The 16,821-nt window shown below is 37.7% G+C and overlaps 1 protein-coding gene across 9 annotated transcripts in view; it reads right to left on the minus strand.

Annotated features, from left to right (window-relative positions):
- Positions 1-1,274: 1,274 nt before the first annotated feature.
- LOC125266359 (spectrin beta chain, non-erythrocytic 1) overlaps positions 1,275-16,821 on the minus strand; it is a 100,773-nt gene continuing 85,226 nt past the window's right edge. For 6 of the 9 annotated variants that reach the window (XM_048186918.1, XM_048186917.1, XM_048186916.1 and 3 more), the window contains 23 exons: positions 16,379-16,732; positions 15,870-16,052; positions 15,479-15,681; positions 14,541-14,631; positions 14,199-14,345; positions 13,682-13,945; positions 13,238-13,462; positions 12,919-13,008; positions 12,508-12,801; positions 11,853-11,983; positions 11,559-11,763; positions 10,614-10,991; positions 10,252-10,496; positions 9,390-9,528; positions 9,178-9,262; positions 8,798-8,994; positions 8,575-8,690; positions 7,616-7,691; positions 7,081-7,194; positions 5,140-5,321; positions 4,868-5,041; positions 4,726-4,768; positions 1,275-4,606 (listed from right to left, as the gene is read on the minus strand). In XM_048186918.1, coding sequence (XP_048042875.1) covers positions 4,397-4,606; positions 4,726-4,768; positions 4,868-5,041; positions 5,140-5,321; positions 7,081-7,194; positions 7,616-7,691; positions 8,575-8,690; positions 8,798-8,994; positions 9,178-9,262; positions 9,390-9,528; positions 10,252-10,496; positions 10,614-10,991; positions 11,559-11,763; positions 11,853-11,983; positions 12,508-12,801; positions 12,919-13,008; positions 13,238-13,462; positions 13,682-13,945; positions 14,199-14,345; positions 14,541-14,631; positions 15,479-15,681; positions 15,870-16,052; positions 16,379-16,732 — 4,146 coding nt within the window. In that variant the 3' untranslated portion in view covers positions 1,275-4,396. The remainder of the gene's footprint in view (positions 4,607-4,725; positions 4,769-4,867; positions 5,042-5,139; positions 5,322-7,080; positions 7,195-7,615; positions 7,692-8,574; positions 8,691-8,797; positions 8,995-9,177; positions 9,263-9,389; positions 9,529-10,251; positions 10,497-10,613; positions 10,992-11,558; positions 11,764-11,852; positions 11,984-12,507; positions 12,802-12,918; positions 13,009-13,237; positions 13,463-13,681; positions 13,946-14,198; positions 14,346-14,540; positions 14,632-15,478; positions 15,682-15,869; positions 16,053-16,378; positions 16,733-16,821) is intronic. The other 3 variants (XM_048186921.1, XM_048186922.1, XM_048186923.1) reach the window with 1 other exon arrangement.

Below are 16,821 nucleotides of genomic sequence, written 5' to 3' on the forward strand. Positions count from 1 at the left end.
AGCTGATTCTTGTTAAGATGGTAAACTTCAAATATGTGGATGGGTTAAGGTCAGAGTTCATGACCTGTCAATGACTTAGCTGGGAGAGCAGGCAGAGAAAGAGGTCTGCTTTGTGCTTAGACATGTATGGGAACCGAAAATATTTCAAAAGGCAAGACTAACTACAGTTATTATAACCAAATAATGTCTTTGACTGGCATTTATTTATTTATTTATTTGACAGGGGAGACTGTTTGAGCATCAGTAACTTGTTGTTTGTGCTGGATCTCTCAAAGTTTGATACACGGTAGCCACATTTGTCTACTACAAATAAAACTCACTACACAATTACAGATTATCTGAGTTAAATGTCAAACTGAGTTCAGTTGTAAAACATACCCCACCTACTGGGGTGAGTTGTTACACTAGCCGGGGATAGATGTAAACATGTGAGGTAATTAGCAAGAACTTTATTCAAAATGGATTATTCTTTGTTCTTCGATAAAGTGAAAATTTAAAGAGACAAAACATTATGTTGTATTTCTTGTAGGATTTTAAATTTAGCACAACAAATGTGTGTGTTTGTAAGCTATGTTGCCATCCACCTATTTTTGTCATTTTTGGGATATATCACACACAAAACAAACAAACAAACAAACAAAAAAAAAAACAACAAAAAAAAAAAAAAAAACGCTGGATGGAAACACCAAGATGTGCATAAATTCTAAAAATGTGCACAAAACTTGCTCAATTGAGGAGAATAAAGTTTTTATCTGATAAGACAACATGCGCATAAATATAACGGAACATATAATGGAATAATTCCCCTGACAAAAACAAAAACTTGTGACTTTGCCTCAATAGAGGATGTGATTGTTAACTGGACTCATTGGAATCATCATAAGGGGTTGGTTGTAACTGTTACAATGATCCCCACCGCAAACAGCCAACTGTTTTAGCTGGTTTTAAAGTTAGCATGAATGCAAAGCATCAGATTATTATTTTTTTCTTTAGGTTATGTGAATCAAGTAATGTAACTACAATACAATGATTGGTAGACAAAAATGATCTTGATAAAAAAAAAATTATTTTCCCAAAAATCCATTCTTTTTTCTTCTCGGTCATAATCTACCATGTCACACACATGCCAGTTCTCTATCACTACAGCTCTTTTCTGACTTTTCAAACTGACAAGTTACACTGAACCCGTGTTACAACACTCCCCGGTCTCCCCTGCATGAATATTAATCTTATATTTACACATCTACATAATTTATAGAAAAAGAACGCCACACTTTTTTTTTCTTTTCAAATCATGTTTTTATTCCTAATATTAGATGTAGATACACAAGTCAACAAACAAGTCTTTTTCTTGTTTAGATCAGTAATGAAAAATGCTCCACAGCACACTTGCCCCCAAGTGGCGGGGTTTGGTATTACAGACGAGAAACTCAGCAGGAATAGGCTGCAGTTTTACACGAGGTGCAGTTGCAACAGTAGTATTAATAATAGTTATTAATATTATGACTTTTATAATAATAATTATAACAGTAATAACAACAGATAATAGTAGTGATATTAACAACTCAGGTTTAAAATCAAGAATGGAATTAACATTCTTTAATAAATGGTATTTTTAATGGGTTTGGTGGGAATATTTTTGAAGACGCATTAAAATGTGGTAAAATACACTACTATTGGTTGGGGGGGGGGGGGGGGGGTGATCTGCTTAAAAAAAAAAAAAAAGAAAAAACCCAGATTCATCAAATCTAATGCTAAGTCCACTCACTTTTACTGAAAGGAGTTTCTTCCCATTGAATTCACTGTATTTATGTATTGCAATATAATTACATTTCATTTTCCGTACACTTTTCCTCACCAGTCCATTGAAATTTACACAAACAGACTCAATTATCTAGATTTTCCATAATGTAACTGACCATCTGCACAAACTGGGTTAAAACCATCCACACTGGAAAGTATAAAATGTGGGAGGAAGAAAACGTTTTCAGATTAGGCAACTATGATGAAGAATAGAAAAAAATCATCAGCACAAATATGAGAGACTAATCCAAATGCAACACATTGACTTATCTCAGGAAGAAATTTAGCACACAGTCCCAAACCGTATGTGTAGGCTCAGACTAAATGAATCATCTTACAGCTCAATGATGGTATTCTGTGTGAACAAAAGCACAACTAGATCATTCTACCGCAGCTCTTTTATCCTTTTGGATGGAGAACATCAGACCGATCCAGAGAATGTTTCACAAAGGTGACTCCAAGCACCTAATTTCTCATTTGGACCAAGTCACAATTCATGTCACTGAACAGAGCGGAAAATGAGTTTCAGTGACATTGTCCAATCACTGAAAACTGGTAAGAGGCTGTTTTTGAGGGCTGGACAAGGTTCAGTAGAGAGTCTGCATCATTTTCCTTCACATCAATCGTCACAGCAAAAAAAGTTCAGCTTTCAGTTTACTGCGTCTTCGTGCCGACCCCTTAAATGCGTCTCCAAAGGAAATGTAGAGATAACTGACATAAGAATGGACATGGCTCAATACTCCACACACCTCAGAGGAAAGGGCTTCAATGTATGACGTCAAAAAAACTTGCGCTAATATTAACACACCAAGGCAAGCTTTCACACAATCATATGAGGCTGTAAAATCTTTATCCTACAAAAATACTGCTTTCATGCCACAGTGGGTACACTTGTTACACCAGGACATCATGCGTTTAACTGCAAAAGTATATCTGAAATCATGTCAGCTAGGTTGCCGTTGATTCTGCCTTTGTGTACGCTACTTCCGGGACAGGAGAGAGTTCTCTCTTGTTGACCGCAAGAATAAAACCTACAATTATATAAGTATGCAGTAAAAATTTCACATTCCTCCAAGGAAGATAATTTATAGTAACTCGTGATGTACAAATAAAGGGAAGAGATCATCTCAATCACCATGCTTGGGGGAAAAACTGTTGATTTGGTCCACATTAAGAATACCTCAGTAATTTTGTTTCTCATTCAGAGTTGAAGCACATTCACAACCGATATACCTGAAAGCAACCTCTTCAGAGCACACGCACACTCACACACACCTAAAAATACAGCATCAACCTCAAGAGCATCACTGACACCAATCCCAATAATAGAGTTTCATCCCTGGAAAGTATTTAAAGTGTAGGGTTAGGAGAGAGAAACGCATGTGCGCGTGTCCGTCGGTGTGTGAATGGTAAAACTGACGCCTGAGAATACATTCCGACAGGAAACTTGGTCAACTACATATTCAAATCAAAAGTTACTTGAAAATGGAGAAAAATATATGCTGTCCTCAAATTCTTTGTTTAACGTGAGTTTAATGTTGCCTTGTGCAAGTGATTCTTGTGTTGTGTCTGTTTGCTTTCGAGCAATTGTAAAACCAAAGTCCAAACCACAGCATCACACCTCAATTTCAATCTTCACAACAAACACTTTTCTGGTCTAAGAAAAGAACAAGATAAAGAGGTTAAAGGAACTTGATGAGCTAAAGGAACAAGCCACAGAATAAGAACACATACTTAAAGTATTTCTTAATGAAAATGAAAGAGAGAGAACAGAAAGATAAACAAAAAGATAATAAAACCATCATAAATAGTGTTTTTTTTTTTTTCCTTAAGCAGAAAAACACTATTCTTTAAAAAAAAAAAAAAAAAACATTCCACACAGTCATATCAAGAAAAAATAAAAAGGAAAGGAAAAAGACCAGCATGAACTCCCACCTCTGATGTATGGGCTTCTTTCTGCTTTGTCCTCTCTGAACATAAGATCATACCAACTATACTTACATTTTCTTTAAATATTTTACTTTAAATTGACTCAAAAACAGAACAGCAAATAAACAATATTAATAATAGCAATAACAATAAAATCTTTAGCTATAAGTATAATAATACCAAAAAAAAAAAAAAAGGACTGTAGTCCTTTACAAAGAAAGTGAGAGGTCAGGAAATGGAAATCATCAGGGCAAAGAGACAAAATAGCACTCTTGGTCATTACAGTATGGAAATGCCGTATAACCCAAAGATAAAATTATTTTTAGGGAAAAAGTTAAAAGGAAACTATTCAAATTGAAAGGTATGAGCTAAACTTTCAGGATGGCTCTCGGTCAGGGACGCCACTCTCTCAGCTCAGAGCTCACCGTCTGGCCAAAAGTGACATTCCATCTAGGAGGCGAGATTGAGGAAGATCCAAAGAAGTGTGAAATGAGATGAATTTAAAAGAAATGAGTGGAAGAAAACTAAAGGGCAAAAACAAAAAACCTATCACAAACGTGACATGCGAGTTTTCTTTGCCTTTTCTAAACAGTTTCTTTTGAGTGTTGACAAACTTCCATCTCTTGTTTGGCTCACTGTGGAGATCTGTGCCATATTTTGGTGCTTATTTCTTTTTGCCAAAGAAACTGAAGCGCTTCTCGCCGCCTCTCTCTTTGCCGTCTTTGTTGCGCATGGTCACGCCTCCACCCTCGCCCGAGCTGGGAGACATTGGCGGCATGGTCATCGCCCGACTCAGACCTCGTGTGCCACCCGGCGAACGCTCGGTGGACGGCAGGGATAACTGGATTGCTCGAATCCATGAACTCATCTCGGCCTGAGAGAGAGAACGATTGTGTCAGAATATAAGAGTACGACAGTAAGATATCTTTCTAAATCTTAATATTAGATTATGACCTAAAAACATTCTCTTTTCATCCTTTTTGCAAAACTTACCTCATCCTTCGCTTGGAACAAGAACTCTTTTCCATCCCCAAGCCTTTAAAAAAAATAAAATAAAACATCATAATGTCACATACTAAGAACTTCATTCATTTTCTTGTGCTTCATTTAATTTCTCCCATAATCTCTTTCTCACCTAAGTTTAAATACATGTTTCCTCTTCTTGTAGTCATGGGCTACCTCACAGACAGCCTCGTTGAGGCTGATGGGAACTTCTCCATGGTAAGGGATTCCATTAGAGGCACTCTTGTTGTCCTTATAGAAGCCCATACTTCCTTTACGTAAAACGCAATATACATTCTGCCACGATCTACAAATGCACAGAGAGAAAAACACACCATTTACATGATTAACCCTGATTAGATTCTCACAATCATTCTTTCATAAAATTCCTGCTTCCTGTGTCACCTGGTGGCTGCTTTTTTGTTGTGTGATTCCATTTCCTGTTTTCTGCAAAGGATGCCCTCCATGTTTTCTGTGGCCGCCTCAGCTCCTCCTCGCCCTGGCAGTGTTGCTGAAGGGTCTTGCCGTGATGTCGAGTCCAGACCACTGTCACGGCCTGGACCGTTAACTGATTCCGATTCAGATCCCTGGTTGACCAAAACAGGCCACAGTTAGTAGACATTACAATAATGCACTCAAAGAGTGATTAGGTCACTATCGTACTGGTCAATACTATTTTTATTCATTAAAGGCATTATTTAACTTGTTCACAATTACATGCTATATTAATAGGCAACAAATATACTTTAAACTGTTCATTAAAAATATTACACTCTCACATTGACTACCATTCAAAGGTTTAAGATTTTTATGCTCACCAAAACTGCATTTTATTTGATCACAAATTAATACATTACAAAATTTTAATATTGTGAAATATTATTACAATTTAAAATAACTGTTTTCTAGTTGAACATTTTAAAACCTAATGTATTCCTGTGATGCCAAAGCTGGATTTGCAGCATCATTACTCTAGTCTTCAGTGTCACATGATTCAGAAATCATTCTAATATCCTGATTAACATTAATTTTATTAATTATAGGCCTTAGATTAAGCTAGGATTAGGCCTTAGTTCAATAAGGATATTTAAGTAGCTTTAACAAAAAAAACAAAAAAAACAAAAAAAAAACCACATTATCTTGATACAAAACAATGGCACTGACTTATTTTAAGTTGCTTTCAGTTAAAACAGCTCAAACATGCATTTTAGTCTGGGACTAGGCTTAAGCCTTGTCTGTGAAACCAGGGGATTTATTATCAATGTTGACAGCATTTATGTGAAATATAAATATTTTGTAACAAATGTAAAAGTCTTTACTGTCACTTTTGATTAATTTTATTGTGTCCTTGTTGAATAAAATTAAATCATTTCTATTAAAAAAAAAAAAAAAAAAATACTACTGACCCTTCATAACATGACCTGTCTCAGTATTCTCATAAATCTAATAAATTAACTTGTACAGTTATTTTTTTATGACTAACTGAATTTTGAGGTGTAATCCCTCACTAATGACAAATAAATATTCCAGGATAATACTGTATCATCCTAATGAACAGATTCATCAAAATATTCAAACTCAGTAAGCACAATATGTACATGCACACAAAAGGAAAGCAAAGGCACACTCAAAGACATAAGGAGACTATATATAAAAAAAAAACAAAAAACACTGGCATGTTCCACTAAAGACAAACGGGGCAGTATGGAAAAGCTGGGGGTATATGGACGCAAGAATGAAATAACACTGCCACAAAGACACTGGGACACATCTGCCTAAATCAATTACTCAAACTAATTTTATATTCTAAGCCAAATACGTAAATACAAATGTTAGGAAAAATAGTTGCCTTGGAATAAAGTAAAATCCGATGAAACTGAAGGAAATAAAGAAACAATATCTCATGTGAGAGTTGGATTAGTAGGGATTTAGTTGTCAGTTGTTGTGATGCACACAAACACTAGCCCTACTGTAAGTTAAGCTCTCCTGACAACAAACAGCAAAACAACAGCACTCCACAGAACAACAAAGCTGCGTTTTAACATCAAAAATAGAAATTTATATGTGATATTAGTGCATCGCAAACACTGATGTTGAAGCTCAGGCCCAAGCAAGAAAAAAAGTATCAAAAGTTCAAAATTACAGTAGCCAAATACATACAAAAAAAAGCACAAGACTGATCCACTGAAAGCAATAGAAAGCAGCAGAACTGTGACTTTGCCCTCTAGCAGGTGTGGTATAGCTGCCATCATGCTGCGAGGCTACTGGGTTGTTAAGCGCAAGCAGCGATGGGGCAGCGATGCTACACTACGGCTACAGGCGGGCGCTACGGGGGTTAGTACTCACACGCTCCTGTGCCTTGTGGGGTTTAGGCACAGGCTTAGAAACTGGGTTAGACTGAGGTTTACTCTCTGGTTTAGGTTCGGCTTTCTTGAGTTCAGATACAGAAACCGATAATGACTGCAGATAAGAGACGTCACAAGAATGTGTGTTAACATGTGAGTGTGTTAGAATTAGCACGTTTGTCTTGAAATATTGTTCTGACAGTTAAAAGGACATCCACACAGCATGACCATTGAAAAACGTACTGATAGTTTTGTTAGACACTCAATCCGTTTCAACATTCTCCCACACTCAAAGAGACTCAAGAGTTTACAGCAGAACATTGATATCAACATGAATAATAGAAAGGAACAAGCAAAAAGACACTGAACACACAACAAGACAGCACAATTGAGACTGGGACTGTGACGTCTTGACATGAATTTTAAAACTGTGTCTGTATACTAACACATGATGTAAACATGTATGAAAGTGAATGCATAACTGGATCAATATGAATAGAGAATTTAATGCAAGCACAGTGTGGACCATATCTGACCTGTGATGTTTCCTGGTCACTGTAGACACCATTGACAGATACTGACTGGTTCAATGTAGTCTGGTCCAGACTCGTCCTTAAAGAGAAGCCAGTGTAAACACGTCATTAAAAAAAGTTACAACTATGGTCCGAAAGTATCTTTTTGCCACACCTGGCAAGTGGTAGCAATGTCTTATTTAGCAGTTTTTTCTTAAATCAACTTAAATCATGTGATTTAATGTTACTTATACATAAATAACATAAAAAAAAACTAAATAAATAGATACACAACCTTTCAAAAGTTGGGGTTGGTAAGATTTCTTAATGTTTTTGAAAGAAGTCTATTATGCTCACCAAGGCTGCATTTTATTTAATCACAAATACAGTAAAACAATAATATTGTGAAATATTTGTACAATTTTCTATTTGAATATATTTTAAGATGTAATTTATTCCTGTGATGCAAAGCTGAATTTTCAGCATCATTACTCTGGTCTTCAGTATCACATGAACCTTTAGAAATCATTCTAATATGCTGATTTGCTGCTCAAGAAACATTTATTTCAGAGCTGCTTAATATTTTTGTGGAAACATCATACATTTTTTCAGGATTCTTTGCCTAATAGAAAGTTCAAAAGAACAGCATTTATTTAAAATAGAAATATTGTAACAATGTAAAAAATGTGACTGTCACTTCTGATCAATTTAATGCATCCTTGCTGAATAAAAGTATCAATTTCTATTAAAAAAACAAAAAAAAAACAAAAAAAAACTTACTGGTAGTGTAAAAAATGGCTGCATTTCATTGCCAAAGACTATTTTTACTTGCATTTTGTGCTTGGTGAGTATTTTTGTTTTTGACACTGGTTACAAGGTAAAAAAAAAAAAAATAGAATAAGCAGAAAAGGTAAGAGGTAAAAATGAGTGGAAAAAAATGACCACCCCTCTAGCTGAATAGAATGGTACAGTCTGTTTCTTACCTTGCAGCAGAATCGTTAATCTCAGATGGTACTACTTCCTCCACAGGGGGAGGTGTGGGTGGTCGTCGGGCCCTCTCTTCCTCTTCTCTTCTTCTTTGAATTTCCTGTTCTTCCAGCTGACAGAGAATAACATGAGAAAGTGAGAACATTAAAAGGATACAATGAATGGCGTTATCATTACAAATCCTGCACTTTTATAAGTGTAGGTGTGGAGTTAACAAACCGTGGTGAGCTTCTCTAGCTGTGTGAATCGATCTTCCCAGCCTGCTGCCAGTTTTTCAAAAGCTTCATGGCGTTTGATAAGACTCTCAACCTCGTCTACATTAGAGCCCAATTCTGCTGCCCTGACCAGCGGCTCCTGTCCAGCCAGCCAAGATTCGGCCATAGACACATCCCTACTAAACTGTAATACCTCCAGAACTGACATACACACAGAAGCAGAGGAATAAGATGAGATTTCACATGAATGCAAGGATGTCATATGGTCAAACAGTATCATAAGAAAAAACATCAAAAAACATGTAGATCAAAACTGCCAACTTTGATGTAAATCTCTTTAGCATACTGTGAGCCACAGAAACAAGCTTCCTCCGACATACTCACCAATCTGTAAGTGGTCCATTTTCTCTTGCCACTTCTGATTAATTTCTGTGCGTTTGGCCTGAAGCTGATCCAATTTCTCTTGAATCTAGAAATGACATACATCCAATTACCTCACAGTGTGTGAGTAGGTACATGCGGGTTTCCTTGGCTAACATGCAGTGATTAATATGTGAATGTGCATGTTCATTTGTGTGTATGTGGCGTGGACAAACCTCATCTGAAGCATAGTGGTTGTTATTGATGAGGGTCCGTCCCATTTCACTGCAAGCAGTGAAGCTGTCTGCTCTAGTGTCTATCTCAGACTTAATGTCCTGGTGGTTGGCGATGACCAGACCAGCTGAGGAGACGTCCCTACAACAGAGAATATATTGGCTCTCATCAGTTCTTTACTTATTCATGTATGTAATTCCTTCTTAAACAGATTTCCAACAAATGTACTTGTAAAATTGAGTCATTATATCATATATCATTATATTATTATGTACTTAACTTAAATGTATTAATTTTTTAACGTGTCAGTTTATATTCACTACCGTTCAAAAGTTTTTTTGTTTGTTTTTGAAAGACATTACTTTTATTAGGCAAGGATGCATTAAAATGATCAGTAAAGACATTTATAATCTTACAAAGGATTTCCATTTCAAATAAATGCTGTTATTCTGAACTCTATTAATCAAAGAATCCTGAAAAAACCCCACAAGCATCCACAACACAAACATATTCAACAGTGATAATAATAATAATAATAATAAGAAGAAGAAGAAATGCTTCAATATTAGAATGATTTCTGAAGGATCATGTGACACTGAAGACAGGAGTAATGGCTGCTTAAAATTCAGCTTTGCCATATGTTTTAAAATATATTAAAATAGAAAATAGTTATTTTAAATTTGTAACAATATTTCACTATTACTGTTTGTACTGTACTGTACTGTACTTTTTGGTAAAATAAATGCAGCCTTGGTGACCATAAGAGACTTAGGTCAAAAACATTAAGAAATCATACCGACCCCAAACATTTGAACGGTAGCGTATGTTTGATTTAGATTTAACAATGTGTATGTTTGCAAGTACCTCGGACTGTCATGTGACTGGATCTGTAAGTTGATTCCCTCCATCCACAGCATGAGGTCTCTGACCATGTTTAAGTGTCTGAACTTCTCCACTGTGTCCAGCAGGAGCAGCCGTCTGGCTTGAGTGGCAGATTGAAGCCCCTCCCAGGCCTCTGTGACTGCACGCTCATGGCGATGGATATCATCAGCTTTCTCTCCGGCGTACGCTTTCTGCAGACGTGCAGCATCGTCCTGCACCTGCGTGACCTGTAGTGAAGGGACAAAGAATGACGTTTAACCTTTAGACAAATAATCAAACGGTCAAAATCAAGGCATCAGAAAATGTACAACATATATGGGAAAAGGTTAAAGGAAGGCTCTCACCTGTCCACTGAGAGCCTGCACATCATGCTCATAGGCCGTATGCTGTCTAAGCAAGTGCTGGACAGTGTTCAGGTCCCGTCCGAGTTCGGCTCCAGCTAGTGTCTCCTTCTTCTCCCTTATGAGCCCAAGAGCTTCCCGGGCATCCTGATGGAAGCGGTGCAGCTCATAAGATGCGGCCAGCATCTGTGTGCGTGTGTCGATGAGCTCCAGTAGGTCAGCCCAGGCCTCATTGAGCCCATCCTTCCACTCAGCTACGCTGGCGTTTTCTGGATGACCTGACTCGATAAGTTCATCTGCCTGAGCGTTCACTGCATCCACACGCTCTTGGCCAATTGTGCTGGTGTCCCGCGCAAATTCGCGGAACTTATCGCGCAACATCTGAAGGGTCGAGAGAGAGAGAATCCAGAATTATAGACGATAATCCCACTGTATAATCTTTAAAGAAAGGTTAAGGTTACATTTATATTAATCCGGATATATTTGGAAAAGGTGTTTTTATTTCAAAATGTGCTCCAACACTTGCATTTTCAAGCAATTTTCACCACACTGAAACATCGGAAAACGTTAAAATCATCATACTGCATACGTGTAAAATTTAATAAAAGCTCACTGAGGTGATACAGAGAACCCAGACATAATAAAGTTCCCACAACATTCCTCTGGCACAATCACTTTATCAGCAAAATATCTCACCAGACTGCTTTTAAAATGTATCTACTTGAGAGAGCGTCTTTAAAAAGTTCAATTTTTACAAGTGTCAGGAGTGTTTTATGAGTGTCAGGAGGCTAAAACGTACAGGAAAAAGTTGCATTTTCAAATGTATCCAGATTAGTGTAGATGTAACCTAAAGAAGTAGTTCACATAAATATGATATGATATGAATAAAGTTTTTGCAATTCCAGTATTGAAGATTTAGGAAGTGAGGAGGAAAAATGGATTTCATACCGTCACATGTTCATAGTCTTGTCCAAGTTCATGAGACCCTGCGACGACCTCTCTCTCAGCGATCCACTGCTCTAAATCATCCACCTCTCTCTTCAGCTGGGTCAGTCTCAGTCTCTCCTGCAGTTTGCCCCTCCTCTCTTCTGCCAGATCCTTCAACCCTGCGTACAGTTTATCCACCTGGGCCTGCCTCAGAGTGATTCTTTCACTACAAAAGGGGGAAAAAAAATGGATTATACCAATACTTCATTTCATACACTTTATCTGACAGTCCACCAATACTAGTATGCTCCCCACCTTTCTGGGTGTTCACTGTTCACCATGAGTCTGCTGCTGTTGGCCAGCTGGTGGATGGTCTGAGCGTAGTCCTCTAGAGCCTGCTCCAGAATCTGGTGTTTCTTCACCATCACCAGAGCACTCTGCTCATCCTACAACAACCACAAAAACTTTAAACACTGCATATGTAAACGCATCAATAACAGCACAGCATTACCATTTAAATGAACTTTTCTATTATAATACTGTTTAAAATGTAATTTATTCCTGTGATGGCAAAGCTGAATTTTTGGCAGCAAATCGCTATTCCAGTCTTCAGTGTCACATGATCCTTCAAAAATCATTCTAATATGCTGATTTGCTGCTCAAGAAACATTTCTTATTATTATCAATGTTGAAAACAGTGCTGCTGAAAATACATTTTGGAAATACGTTTTTTCAGGACTCAAAAAGAACAGCATTTATTTGAAATATAAATCTCTTTACTGTCACTTTTGATCAATTTAATGTGTCCTTGCTGAATAAAAGTATTAATTTCTTTCAAAGAAATAAAATCATCCTGAAAGCGAACTTTTGAATGGCAGTGTATGTCTCATTGTACTTCCAAGCACAAATCTCTTTCAAGGATCTTTGAATCGCTGTTAAATGTTCATTTTAAAATTCAGTCTTCACTGACCTTCGCCTTCTCCTCTGACATCATATGAAGCTCTTGTTCTCCCATCCAGGCCTCAGCTTCTGCAGCATCTGTGTAAAACTGCTGTGCTCGGTTAGCTTCTGCTAGCCTCACGTTTCTCTTCTCCGTCTCAGAAATCATAAGGGCCCACAATTCCCTCAGCTCTGCCAGACGTCCATCAAGAGCAGCTTTCCTCTCCCTGTCCATCTCTGACTCCTTCCCAGGTGACATGTTTCTACCATGAGCCTGTATGTCATCGATACGGGGCTGATGACCCTGAATCTCCTTCTGCAGAGTCTGGGGGAAAATGGAAAGTCAGTCAGACAGTGAAAAAGAAAGTGTAAAAGACTGGAAATGATCAAAAGTAAACACTTTTTTTATAGATTCAAAAACATTGATTGAGCTATCGATTACCTGATTCTTTTTGATGAGCAGCTGAACACTGGGCAGATCTTTACCGTGGTCTGTGGAAGTGGCGAGGGGCATCCTTTCCTTCACCCATAACTTTAGAAACAAACATAAAAAATACTCTTAAGGTACTTTTAAACGATTTTCACTCAGAAATTGCCAGTAAATTTTAAACTACAAAGAAATGTCAAATAACACTGAATTACTGAGTGAAAATTTCAAGTAGAATGATCGAAATGGTATTTTCTTATGTGCTTGAATAATATTTACAACTTTAACAAAATCGTTGTTTTTTACAGTGTAGCTGTTCTTGCTTATGACTCACAATCTCATCCTCAAGGTCTCTGTTGAACTGATGAGCTTCTTTTGAAGCAAGAAGATGCTGCCTCCGCTGTTTTAGAGGGTCCTGCAGCTGAGCAAAACTGTCTGTCACCCTTCTCTGCTGACCATCCACCTCCACTGTCCCAGACTCCTCTTGGGCCAAGGCCAGAGCCTGTGACTGCAGAGACTGGACCTCTTTCTCACGCACCTCCATCTGATGCTCCAGCATCTGAGACACACACAGGTACAGGGTCACATAGGGGGTCATTAGTTTGAAAACATGTCTACTTGCACAGAATAAAGCATATTTCACATTTTTGGCACTGTTTCTAGAGAGAATGACTACACATTCAAATGTTCTGTCCCACGGACTACAGGTTGTTTTAATTTCACACAGAAGTGATCTGTGAGTATCTGGAGTTGTGATCTTTCTTGGTCTTGGATTTACCTGGTGTTTCTTGAGCAGGATGTTGACACTGGTGAGATCTTTTCCAAAGTCATCGCTCTGAAGTTGAGAGGAGATGTTCTGGAGCCAGGAGTCCAGTGCTGAACAGCTCTGCGTGAAAAGCTCAGCTCGGTTGGCGTCGAACAGACACTGAGCTTTGGCTTGAGTGGTGCTCTCCAACTCCTCCCACTGCTTCTGTAGGCCACTCAGAGTCTCTGATACCGTCTGCTCGAGCTCTGGCTTCTCCTTCACCAACACCTGACCCTCCTGCGAAAACAAGAAATGATGAAGTTATTTGACGAACCCAGGATGACCAATGGATTTCCTTGATATTTCCAGACTTTCACACAAAGAGCAATTTCTAGCAAATATATTTTAGAGCTGAGCATTTCCATGAATTTTTAAATTTTTTAAGAATTTCCATTACGTTTCCAGGCCTGGAAATTACAATTAAAAAAAATATATTGGTATTCAGAGGTACATAAGATATATAATGCACTGGGAGATGATGGGAATATACCTTGTCAATCTTGTCCAGCCAATCTTTATTGGAGGCCAACTCAGCCATGAAGGCCTGGTGCTTCTGCCACTTGCTGTGGAGGTTTCTGGCCTCATCATAGGACATGTCCTGAGCAGTCAACATCTTCTCATTTATCCACAATGTCAGCTACAGACACAGGGATGGAAAAGGAGACTTATTAATCACACAAAGGTCTGAATGTGGCGCTATTGGATTCATCCTGTAGGAGGTGCTGTGGTTCACTGATAACACTCTCAGAGTTTATATGAGAGTGTTATCTTTTTCAATGTCAGTTAGAAGGACTTTGTCTTATAATAATTGCTCTGTATTTTGTATTATTACCTCTTGTCCATCCTGAAGGAAGTGCTGCAGCTCTCTGTTATCCTTCAGTTTAGCCAGCAGCTCATTGGCAGCTTGTTTGTTCTTCTGGTGTCTAAAGGAAATTGAGAAAGAACATGAGATGAAAAACATGATGTTATCTGGACTGGATTCAATGGGGAATGTTGGGGGATGGGCATGTATTTAACGCACATCATTGCCAGGAACCATAGCGATTAATATGGCACATTTCCAATACAATTGAGCTTCTTAAGTATGACTTTGCACTATTAAAGTATTTATTGTAGTATTTACTCTACAGTTTGTAGAGTTGATTTTTTTTTTGTGTGTGTGTGTGTATTAGAAATGTATTATGCTAACCAAGTATGCATTTATTTGATCAAAAATACAGTTAAAACAAAAATATTGTGAAATATTGTTACATATTTAAAATAACGGTTTTCTATTTTAATATATTTTAAAACATATTGCAAAGCTGAATTTTAAGCATCCAGTTTTAAGCATCACATTGATCCTTCAGAAATGATGATTAGCTGCTCAAGAAACATTTATTATTACTATCAATGTAGAAAACTATTGTGCTGCTTAATATGTTTGTGGATTTTTTTTCTCATTCAAATACTGAATAAAAGAATAAAAAGCTCAAAAGAACACCATTTATTATAAATGGAAATCTTTTGTAGCATTATAAATGTCTTTTCTGTCACTTTGGATCAATTTAATGTCTCCTTGCAGAATAAGTGTTAATTTCTTTAAAAAAAAAAAATATTACTGGTGCCAAACCTTTAAAATTTATCTAACAAATTTATGCTAAATGGGAAATATTCAGCTGGGAAAACAGCTGAATATTATGACATTGTTGTATTATTATAGTGAATCAATTACTAAACAAAAAAAAAATCTTCTAATCATGTCTTTTCATTTGTTCTGTTTCTGCTCACCTCTCCTGAATGGAGTCTGTCTTCTCTTGGATCTTGTCTGCATAGGTGTTGCCGTCAGATACAAGTCTCCGTCCAGACTCGACCACACCATTGATCTTTTCTTCACTGGCCTCCATTGTAGTAAGGAAATCCTCATGTTTCTTGATGGCCTCCACAGCCCCTTGCAGGCTGGAGGGCATCTCTGTGTGTGACAGAACATATTCCTGTGGGCAAAGAGAAATATGAATGGGTCATTAGCTCTCATTAAGGTTTCACCCACCAATCAGGAGTCCTTATTTGCAGAATATTCAACTAAAATGGTGTCCTTCCCCAAAAGGTAGAAAGATATGGAATGTACAGTATTTAGTTGTATAACACCAAGAAAAGTACAAGCAGTAATGCATATACACACCTGGCTATTGAGGAAGCCCTCTGCCTGTTTTGCATCTCGTAGCAAGGTTTGGAAATCGAAGGCCTGGGCAAGGACACAGTGGCGGCTCTCCCACATTCTCCTCAACTCATGCCAGCCGGTGTCCAACGCTTGCAGTCGCTGGGCTAAGAACATGTACTGGGCATCAGTCTGTCCCTGAGTTACCTAAACAGAAATAATAACAAATGGAGTCAAAGATAAATTGGTTTAAGTATCTTTTTTCAGGTTTTTTGTCAAATTTTAGTGAAATATACACTGCTGGTCAAAAGTTTGGGGTCAGTAAGATTTTTTTTTTTTTTTTTTGAAAGAAAGTTATTTTAAATAGTAAAAATATTTCACAATATTAATGTTTTACTATATTTTTGATCAAAAAAATAAAGCCTTGGTGAACATGAGACTTCTTTCAAAAACATAAAAAAAAAAATCTTATGCCAAACGGTAGTGTATATCAATGAAGATTTTTTTTAAATTTCAAGTTTACACTAACTGACCTCAGCTCCAGTAGCTCTCATCTTCTCATAATCTTCCCTGTAATTATCTACTTCATTCTTTATGGCCTCATGCTGTCCCAACAGACGCTCTGCTTCGGCCAGAGAGGTGGGCGTGTCCTCGGATGCCACGGTGGTCTGTGTACGAGACAGCCAGGCCTGGAAGTCATCGAGATCTCTGAGGAAGCCCTGAAGCTTTGAGGCTTCGCCCAAAGACTCCTCACGCCGCTTCATGGTGGCTCGAAGCTCTTCCCACACCTCTTGGATTTCAGCCAGTCGACCCTTGATCTCCTCCTCCTGCTCAGGATGCTCAGATGCCAACTTCTCGGCCTCAGAACGCAGGTCATCCAACTTACCCTGTGGAAGACAAAGAGAATAGAACAAGTAAGAAAAAGTATAAAAGCTAGTTTCTTTATGGTTGTATTAGCCATAATGATGTGTTTTTT

This window comes from Megalobrama amblycephala, linkage group LG4 (genome assembly GCF_018812025.1).
Source record: "Megalobrama amblycephala isolate DHTTF-2021 linkage group LG4, ASM1881202v1, whole genome shotgun sequence".
Classification (NCBI taxonomy): Eukaryota; Metazoa; Chordata; class Actinopteri; order Cypriniformes; family Xenocyprididae; genus Megalobrama; species Megalobrama amblycephala.